The 9,477-nt window shown below is 33.6% G+C and overlaps 2 protein-coding genes across 7 annotated transcripts; both read right to left on the bottom strand.

The window, feature by feature from the left end:
• Nucleotides 1–302: 302 nt before the first annotated feature.
• LOC140959495 (O-fucosyltransferase 13-like) lies at nucleotides 303–5,324 on the bottom strand. 6 transcript variants are annotated; one of them, XM_073417348.1, is made up of 7 exons: nucleotides 5,156–5,322; nucleotides 4,932–5,014; nucleotides 3,894–3,964; nucleotides 3,690–3,778; nucleotides 3,350–3,571; nucleotides 2,329–3,062; nucleotides 303–565 (listed from the first exon to the last, which is right to left on the bottom strand). In XM_073417348.1, exons 1-7 carry the CDS (start codon nucleotides 5,281–5,283, stop codon nucleotides 552–554), a joined length of 1,341 nt encoding a protein of 446 aa, XP_073273449.1. In that variant the 5' UTR covers nucleotides 5,284–5,322; the 3' UTR covers nucleotides 303–551. The 6 variants fall into 6 exon arrangements, with proteins under 6 accessions (XP_073273449.1, XP_073273447.1, XP_073273446.1 ...); XM_073417346.1 differs by lacking the exon at nucleotides 303–565 and adding an exon at nucleotides 634–983; XM_073417345.1 differs by lacking the exon at nucleotides 303–565 and adding an exon at nucleotides 1,525–1,724 and having other exon boundaries at nucleotides 5,156–5,324.
• A 456-nt stretch (nucleotides 5,325–5,780) lies between these two features.
• Nucleotides 5,781–8,131, bottom strand: LOC140959789 (uncharacterized protein At2g34160-like). Its single transcript, XM_073417802.1, has 5 exons — nucleotides 7,815–8,131; nucleotides 7,674–7,722; nucleotides 6,894–6,956; nucleotides 6,734–6,801; nucleotides 5,781–6,125 (listed from the first exon to the last, which is right to left on the bottom strand). Exons 1-5 carry the CDS (start codon nucleotides 7,929–7,931, stop codon nucleotides 6,030–6,032), a joined length of 393 nt encoding a protein of 130 aa, XP_073273903.1. The 5' UTR covers nucleotides 7,932–8,131; the 3' UTR covers nucleotides 5,781–6,029.
• Nucleotides 8,132–9,477: the final 1,346 nt, after the last annotated feature.

The raw sequence follows: 9,477 nt of genomic DNA, 5'->3' as shown, positions 1-9,477 counted from the left end.
GATATTCACAATAAAAAGTAATATTCTTAGCATAAAAATTAATACATTTTCATGAATGACACAAATAAGATATTCGACTCACGAAATTGATCCGTGAGACCGTCTCACGAGAGTTTTTGCGAATGGAGGAACCTCACGTGTCAATATATCCGGAATCGAATGCGGTCGCGGACATGGAATAATACATTGGATTAGCCCTATCTTGTAGTAGATAAATAATTTGATTCTTCTGAACATACTTATCAAATTCTATTTCTGTTGCAGCATTGGAAGTTTAGGAAAAGATGGAAGATACGATGAAGTGGAAGAAATAACCATGAGCTTCCGTATAACAGAAAATGGAGTAAGAATCAAAACATGGCAGGTAAAAAATCTCAAAACCAAGAGACTGATTGCAACAAAAAAAAAAATCCGGTACCGTAAGGTTTTAATATACCAAATATATTCGTCTTCTGTAGGGTGGCTCCAGATTTGCCAGAAGAATCACCTTCTGGAATATCAACTTCGATGAAACCGATAACCCTGTCATCATTGACTCGATATTACTGCCCTCACCTAACATGGACTGAAAAGGTCAGCAAAGTCAAACTGCATTAGAGAAATCTGTTGATTTAAGTTTGGATTTATGTATTTGATTTAGATCGGAATTTAAAATGACACTCATCTTTGCGTATTTGAAATCACCATAATCTACTGAAATAATTATGGAGTGACACTTGGATTCTGTCCATCCAATCAAGTCAAGAAATCTGAACTTCGTCAACTCAAACACAACATGAGGTATTTATTTTCGGCACCATACAGGAATTACTGATTCCATAACTGGTCATGCTACCAACTATTGTTCGTTCAGCAGTAAACTGTTCATCATTCACCAGAAATCTGCTGTCAAAATTAGCGATGTGATATATGTAGGACTCCATGGGACATCCATAAGCAAGGATACCACCATCAACTCAGTTGCAGCAGCACGGTTCCTTGTACTGATATCCAATTGGATGATGTTAATATAGTACCGACAGATCAACAACAATCATCAGCATGATGTATCAATGCTCAAGTGAAGGAGTATTCATCGAACCTAGCTCTTCATTGTCTCAATAGTCAATGAGTCTTTTAGATTACATTCAAATCATTATATCTATCAAGCAAAACTAGATTTTTAGATTGTGTTGAGATTATGTTCTCTAAGAAAACATAGTGTTTTACAATCTATGAAAACCATAGTTGGACACTTGAAATAATTCTGAATGATATTACTTTCAGTTATTTCATTTTCTGGTGGTGTGTTGCTTTTAAACTGATCGGAAGATCCATAGATTTTTAGTGACACTTGATTCAGTTCTTATTATAGATGAAAGCAGCAAATTATGTTAAAATAGTGACAAACTACAGATTGGGGTTGGCGGGTACATACGGAGTTACTTGTAATGGTCAAGCAATCGGGATCAAGAATTGGTCGCAGTGAGAAGACAACAGTCCTTTGAAATTAAAATATGAAACAGATTTTATCCGTATATGTTTTTAATAATAGAAGTTTTAATCTTCATCCAAAATATATTGAATCACCGAATCAAATTCCCTAGTTCTACTCAATAAATTTCCTAAACCCACCACTTGTTGTAGCTTCCCTTCCTCAAAACACATTATTGTGGCACTCTTCAACAAATTATTGCATATGGCGCCTCCAAAATCATTGATTCTTCCATTGACAGGGCTAGTTCCTTTAGAATTAACATGTAAAAAGCTATTGGATGATCCAGGCTCCATAAGACAATAAACGAGAGGGACTGAAATTTCTTTACTTGTTCTTTACTTGTTCAAGGCCACTGCACACTATAGAATTTGTCGTGGATAACAGTTTTGCTCTTCTTAGTGTCTAGCTAGCTACGGGACAAGTCAGTTTGGTTGTATATCAAATATTTGCTAAATGAGGAATGATTCAAAGGTGGTGTTGCGCAGTCGTCTATTGTGTCTAAATCTACACTCTTTCTAGATTATTCTTCAATTAGATGGTATTATTTATTAAATTCTATTTTCTAATACCAATCCGTGATAATCTATCACTGCTTTCGGCCAGCCTGGTGAATGTAGGGATCTTATACAGAAGAGAGTCGAAAGCAAATGAATGAGAGCTCAACAGAGCGCTGTTTCGTATACATGATTCACGTGCAGATCTGTTTAGCATGTGTCCATTGCACGTGTAGATTGTTCCAACAGTTGAAACTTACAGAAATGAATGAATACTTCAATTTTCTAGCTAAGAGAAATCAAAACTCGTTCTTACATTTGAATAGATTAAAAAAAGCCTGAGAAACAAAAACTAACCTTCAAGCTTGAACTCACAGAAGCAATCGGGTAAAGCAGATCCTATGCCCATTACAAAATCATTTTTGTGAACCTTGTACAGAGCGTCCATCAAAAAATTCCAATGGAGCCCCTTCGAACATAATTCTGCAAATGCCCTCCTGCTTAAGAAAAGGGTTTTATACAACCCCTTGAGAGCCCGCATGGCAGCAACCATTTTATCCATGTTCCCAAAATATGTAGCCACGTATGAATCACTATTGATTGAAACATAATAATCTAGTGCAGCTTTCGTGTTTCCATGCATGTTTTTGAAGTCCTCGTCACTCAAAAGGGAGGATTTGGTAAAAACATTTGTGTATACAGAAGTGAGGCCTTCAAGTTCCATCAGACCATCCCCAGCTGCCAGATAGATACTTGTATTGGTAGGAATAGCAAGAGCTTGAAGGATGATCCTGGTTTCATTTGGTGTAAGGGGACACTTTCCACGGTTTCTCCAATAACGAGCTTGCTCTCCAATATATGGTTTTCTCTCTCCTCGCGCAGCCTCTATACTTTGGACAGAAGAGGGAGAAAGACCAGTGTATTCACACTGACTATAAGCTACCATGTCAGGCTCAAACCGGAGGTGAAGTGAAAGGAATGGCTTTGGAATGGCTTGCAAAAGCAGAGATCCTTTCTTCTCCAATGCACTGGTTAGACGCAGAGCCTTGTAACAAGCCTGACAAAGGGCAGCTTTTGCATACTGTGGATATCTGCGACAATAGCAATGCCAAGGGAGTTTAGAATCTTTAAATTACACCTAATCTACCAAAAGTTTTAAATGCATCGAATGACAATAGCGTCAATGGGAATGAGGAAATGTTAAAACAGGGATAAAACTCCAGGCAATAAAAGGTAAATAAGTAATCCAAGAGAATTTTATTCAAAAAACACAAAAAGTGATCTAAGAGAAATTACCATCTAAGGAGTCCACCCACAGGTCTCAGTAATTTTGTCTTGGGAAAAAAATTTCAATTTGAGAGCTTAAAATGCACGGTACCTGTCTCTTCTCTGACTCATTGCTGGAGTTATTGAAATATAATGATGCTCCAGCAGCGAAGGAAGTACAGTTTCTACATAATCAAACAGACCTTTGCGCTTGCTACAATCCACTGGAATAGGTACTTTGGATGCTAGCTCTGCAGACAACTCTGTTACAACCTGAACAAAGCCATTCATTTGTTCGATGAAGTATTCCACATCAAAGACATCTCCAAATCCACTGCATTGTCAAACAATGAGTTAAGACAGGAATGATTTTAAAACGATAGGCGATGAATGGCTTCCATTATTTCCAATTATTGGAATAAGATCCTGGCCAACACACTCATAATTCTTACCTAGATTCATTCCAATATGCAGCCACTTCAAATTTGGGTAGAACAAGAGTTGCATTTAGCAGGTGAGCAATAGCAACACCATCACAAAACTGAAATTACCACAGTAAATGTATGTACAAATCTATAATAATTTATCAACAGAAACAAAAACTACATAATGATGGTGAATTCCGAACATGAAAGAGAACATAACAAAGTACTTACGTCCCTCCTCATCTGATTGAGCCCTCCATAGCAATCAACTCGAAGATACCCATTGGTCTTAGCTGGAAGAGCTGCACCATGAAAAAACCATTGCAAACGTCTGCATTTGAACTTTGAAGTCAGTTGAAGTTAACTCAGAAAATATAGACAAAAGAAAAATATATGATCTGGATATTGAAGCAAGAAAACACCTTGATTTATTCCCCATCTTATTAAACAAATTTTTATTTTGACCCAATAACCAATTGGTAGAAGATGCCCAGGCACAACCTGTAGATCTTGTCTTGCATGACTTCAAAATTATAAAGCTCTAAAAACCACTAATATGTTCAACCTTCGAATGGATTCAAGATTTCAGTTCCAAGGGAACTTTGATTACCTTAATCTTCAAATTTATCATCTCTAGCCGAAAATGTCTAACTTCAATTTTTGAATGTGGTTAATTGAACATTACAAAGAAAACAGACAACTCCATCCGCATATTTTAAAGCGCCGCAAACCATATTTTACTTTGGATCAATAAATGGAAAATGAGAGTAGACAACCAGAAACCAGTTCCAGAATCCATTGAACTATGAAGATCAGTAAGCACTATAGACCTCATGCGTGTTCAGTGTTTGTAGGACTTCCAGATTTTCAGTATCTAATGGAATTGGGGAATGGGAGGAAGACTAGATATTAGATACCTTAATTTTCACATCTAGCCCAAAAATCAAGAACTACATTTTCTGGATGTGAAATTTGAACTTATCAAGAAAATTTTGATACAATCTATCCACTTCATACGTACTCACCTTTCATCTCATGATTTTGTCTAAGAGGAACAAAGAAACTAGTAGTTTCGATTATAATGTCAAATGAATCTTGAACTAACGAAATGCAATTAATTCCGCCATTAAACTTCAATGAAATCCCGATTTGATAACCTTAAATCAGAGAGAATAAATACCTAAACATGAACCATGACGTAAAGAACAAAATTCAAAATCTACCCCTTAGAAACACACAAATTAAGAATTTAATCAGTAGAAACCTGACCAGCAGGCTTTCCTTGTAACCACCAATCACAAGGCCGCCATCCCATTATTCTCTTTACACTCCATATCTCTGCCGTTTCTGATCTGTTAATTCGGGTACCAATTAACTTGATTAAAAAAAACCCTTAAAATATGAAACTGAGTCTGAATCCAAGTAAGCCCAATATCCAGCATTTAAAAGTTCATAATCAAAAAGGAAAAACCGAAATTCGCACGGCGGCTTACACCGGAGAATTCAGAGATGCTTGCGGAAATTGGGAAGCTGGGGAAAATAGAAATAGGGCGAGAAATAATAAAGAAGAAAATATTAGGGTTACGATCAGTAGGGTTTTCCCCACCGTTGTAGCAAACATCGAACCCAGGTTGCTTGTAGAATCCAGATAAATGTTTCCCACTCACCAGTCACCAATACATATTATTCACAAAAAATAAATTATATATAATTTTTATATTTTTACTTTCGATAAATGTGATCTAATGATATTGATAATATAAAAATTAATTAAGAGAATAAATTAACCAACTATCCATTTTGAGAATTCAATAATACAAGTGATATAATGATATTGATAAATGAGAAAAATTAAAAACATAATCTAAACCACTTCTCTATTAAGAGAATAAATTTTTATTATTATTATTATTATTATTATTATTGTTGTTGTTGTTGTTATGGAGATATAAATTTATATTAGTTAAGTTAAATAAGATAAATATTTATAAATATAGAAGGACAATGAGGTATGAGAATTATCACTTCTTTTAAAATGGATGGAATAATTATTCTCATGAATATGATAATCACCATTTTCCGATGTCCTATCGAACATGAATATAAAAAATTAAGTCATTACCTCTTACCAACCACGTCCTAATACATTTATCGTGGGTCATTAAATGACATGTGAGGGATTTAAATACTTCATCCAAATATTTAAAATAAAATTTATTATGTAGAAAAACTATTATACAAGGGAAACAAAAACATAAGCCCTATCATCATCACTAAATAGAAAAATAACAAATTTCCAACAATTTTGAAAAATATAACTAAAAAGCTATTGGAAAAAAGGGGACGCCAGCATTCCTATTGATATCTCTAATCTTTGCCATTTCCGTTCTCTCTTCCATCTTGTGCAGCAGCAGCAGCCATCAATTCGTCGAAATTTGCAGTTTTACCAAGCACTATTTCAATCTGCACCAAGAGAACGAAAAAGATGAGCAGAATTTAACCAAAACCCCAATGCGTCAACTGATGTGGATATGAAATAACAATACAAAACTAGCAATCCCACTAAAAGGATTCCTACTGGATTCTTAGACATGGGCATAACCAAATGCAAGTGCCACTTGAAATTAACTTTGGTGCAACAAAATCCTTTAACAGCACCTACTGTCTTAATGTTGATAAGGCGCGATAGTCGATAGACCATATTTACAGCTTATGTGTGCGTGAAGCACTGTTCTACGTCATTTTAATATTTGAATCAAGCTTTATATTTTTTTTATTTCAGCAAAAAAAAATATATTTTTCATTACTCCAATAGACGCAGTTTTCTTGCAGTAGATTCTGGTTTTCTGATATACAATTTTAGTTTCTTAGCTTATTCTGTTCATTATCCACCATGACTTTTATTTTCTATTATCCAACTTCAGCTTATGATTACTATACTTGGATACAGCAGCTGGATTAATGCTTCAAAGATTTTGCAGTATGGTCAATGTTTGCAGAAAACCATTCTAGTTTTCTCGTAGTTCACTAACCAGAATTGGGATAAAGGTTCTTTGAAGAACTGAATTTACCTTGGCTTTTTGAATGGGCCGCCCCCTTGAACCATCATCCTTTATCTCCACAGTGGAGGTCATGATTTCTACATGTATTGAAAGACGCATAATATTAAATGTCCATACTATTTGACACTTTACACATGAACAACGAGCCATAACAAATACCAAAACTCACTCTTCTCAATGACAAATCCATTATTCTTCAGAATTTCAGCTATGGAGACAACTGTTGAAATTGCTGCGATAATATAACACGAACGGAGTATCAGTGCATGCTTAAAATGGAAAGAAACTAATCATCATAAAGAAACTTTTAAGGCCATAAGTTGTGGTTCAGAGCTCTCAAACTGACAAATTGGTATCTCTATGACTCCTTCATGTCATCTTTAGAGCCGGAATTCTGATCATGATATTTATTTTACTTTAATGACAATTAGACCATTTTGAAGCTTTGTTCTTATCAATTACAATAGTATATCTCACCTACGTAGAGGTTTTAGTATATGAGTATATCAGACATGGCATAGAGAATCTGACAAGCATAAGCTTGATTAGCTGTTCCAACATCATGTTAAACAAGAAAAACAGATCCCTTCCATATGCAAACAAACCAACAAATATTACCTTGTTAAAATAAATACCATGAATGAAAAAATGTTTAACAACGATCACCAATACTTATCATCCATATAACATAATTGAATATATTTGTCCATTCATAAGTTTAAATTGATTCTAGATAGCTTCCAATTATCCAATATAAAGTTATAGACTAAGCTCACTTCTATTGAATCTAGGAACTCTCGATATTAATACGTGTGTGACTACAAATTAAATGTGTTAAGTTGGACCAATGGAAACACCGTGAATTGAATTTCCACCGCTACGGCAAGGCAACATACAACCACCAATTAGTGAATGTGGAACAACATACAAGTAAGAAAGGTATAATTACCCATGCCAAGTGCCGAAAGTTCCACTTCATCGTGCTGTTGCAAGTATCTCTACACACAGTTGAGGGGAAAAAAAAGACGAAGATCCATAATGGGTTCCATATTAAAATAAACATCAGTTATATTGACTGCAATACATATACCTTGGTGAGATTAACGTAAAAGAAAAGAGGTTTCTTAGTGTTGGAGACTTGAATCCGGTTCTTCTTCTGGAATTCAGCTATTTTGATCTGGTTCACTCCCTCTGTTATTCCCTCCATATGGAAGTGGAATGTAATCGAAAATTGGATTTAATCACAATCTTCCTGGTTGAATTTGGAGGCTGGGTTTTCGGAAAGCTAGGGTTTTTACCGTGAAATTGGGAATTGCGCAATGGGAACAATTGGGCCCGATTAGTTAATCCCCTAGAAAAGCCCACTTTCTGATTGTTACCAGGCCAACCTGACCCAGACTAGCCTAGCCCGCTTTTTTTTAGGTTTTTCGTTATCTGATTTCACACTTAATTCCCCACTTTTTTTATTTCAGGAAATAAATTCAGTAATTGGATTTTTTTAATATTGCTGAAAATTTTTGTGCGAGTAAATTTTTTTTAAAAATAAAATTTATCTTTGGAGTAATTCTTTAATAAAAAAATTTTTATTTTACGTTTCCAATCACTTAATATTTTATTTAAATTATTGAATAAATTATATTTAGGTTATAACTTATGGTGATAAATTTTACCTTTTTAAAAAAAATTAGAGTATTTTTATTCAAAACATAATATAAAAATAAGTCGTTTTTCTTTTTTGAAGTGGTGAAAGTCAAATTATCTTTGCATCTTTACTATTTTATTATATATCTATATTAATTTATTAAATTTGAGACACTTAGAGTAACTAACTTTGGTGTCATGGTCTGTTTTATTAATTATATATATTAATAAAATGATAAAATTTTTAATGTAAGTTATATGTAGTTCAGCGGATAGAGTTATTGTTTTTTTTTAGGTTATAGGTTCAATTTTTACTGAGGTCATTTTTTATTCTTTTATTTTTCAATTTATTTTTTAATTTATATATAAAAATTACAGTGTAGTCCCTCACTATTTCTTATAATTATATTTTGATCTTCATTTAAATATAAATCAAATGAATTATAAAAAAATTTTATACAAGCACGCAACGCGTGCACGCGTCGGTGCATTAGTATCTTATAAAATAAAAGGATATTAGAATAAATATTTTTGGTTTATTTAAGTAAACTTTCGAATTTAACCCATTCATAAAGAAATATTTAGATAAATTATGTAATTATTAATTTCGTTTGTTCTCGTATGTTGTTCTCCCTAATCCACCATTTCATTGATATATTATTAATTTCTCATAACTTTCATACAAATAATCGTATTTATTTATTTATTTTAATTTTTGAAATCATTATCAATTCATTATTATTTTTTTACAAATGTCACAAGAACATTAAAAATAATAAAGATTAGCTTATAAACTCATGAGTTAATACCACCCAATAGTCTTTTAGTATGGAACACATTTTGAGTTTATAACCTAACATTGATACCCTTGTTGAGAGTCGACGTAGCAGAAGAGACGACTTAAAAAAAAGATTATCATATGATCTGTGTCGATAATTGCAATTATAGACTGGATTATTAAGATGCAAGATTCATGTAATGAATGCGGAAAGCTGTGCTAAAATATTCTATAGTGGGCCACCACAAACATCAGCTTATCAAGGTCGTCGATATTACAAAATATTAAAAACTAATAAAGAGTAGTGTAGACTCATGAGGCTAGATCAACTATT

Source organism: Primulina huaijiensis, chromosome 15 (assembly GCF_012295235.1).
Source record: "Primulina huaijiensis isolate GDHJ02 chromosome 15, ASM1229523v2, whole genome shotgun sequence".
Taxonomy (NCBI): Eukaryota; Viridiplantae; Streptophyta; class Magnoliopsida; order Lamiales; family Gesneriaceae; genus Primulina; species Primulina huaijiensis.
Note: the sequence above shows the minus strand (reverse complement) of the source record. Positions and strands in the feature narration are given on the sequence as shown.

What these genes read in the sequence shown, in the direction of transcription:
- LOC140959495 (XM_073417345.1), bottom strand. Translation starts at nt 5,283, where the DNA reads ATGTTTGCTACAACGGTGGGGAAAACCCTACTGATCGTAACCCTAATA. An exon ending in TCAATCAGATGAGGAGGGAC is followed by an intron (nt 3,779 to 3,893) that starts GTAAGTACTTTG and finishes TGGTAATTTCAG; the next exon opens with TTTTGTGATGGTGTTGCTAT. An exon ending in GCATATTGGAATGAATCTAG is followed by an intron (nt 3,572 to 3,689) that starts GTAAGAATTATG and finishes TTGACAATGCAG; the next exon opens with TGGATTTGGAGATGTCTTTG.
- LOC140959789 (XM_073417802.1), bottom strand. Translation starts at nt 7,931, where the DNA reads ATGGAGGGAATAACAGAGGGAGTGAACCAGATCAAAATAGCTGAATTC. An exon ending in TGGATTTGTCATTGAGAAGA is followed by an intron (nt 6,802 to 6,893) that starts GTGAGTTTTGGT and finishes CAATACATGTAG; the next exon opens with AAATCATGACCTCCACTGTG. An exon ending in GGCCCATTCAAAAAGCCAAG is followed by an intron (nt 6,126 to 6,733) that starts GTAAATTCAGTT and finishes CTCTTGGTGCAG; the next exon opens with ATTGAAATAGTGCTTGGTAA.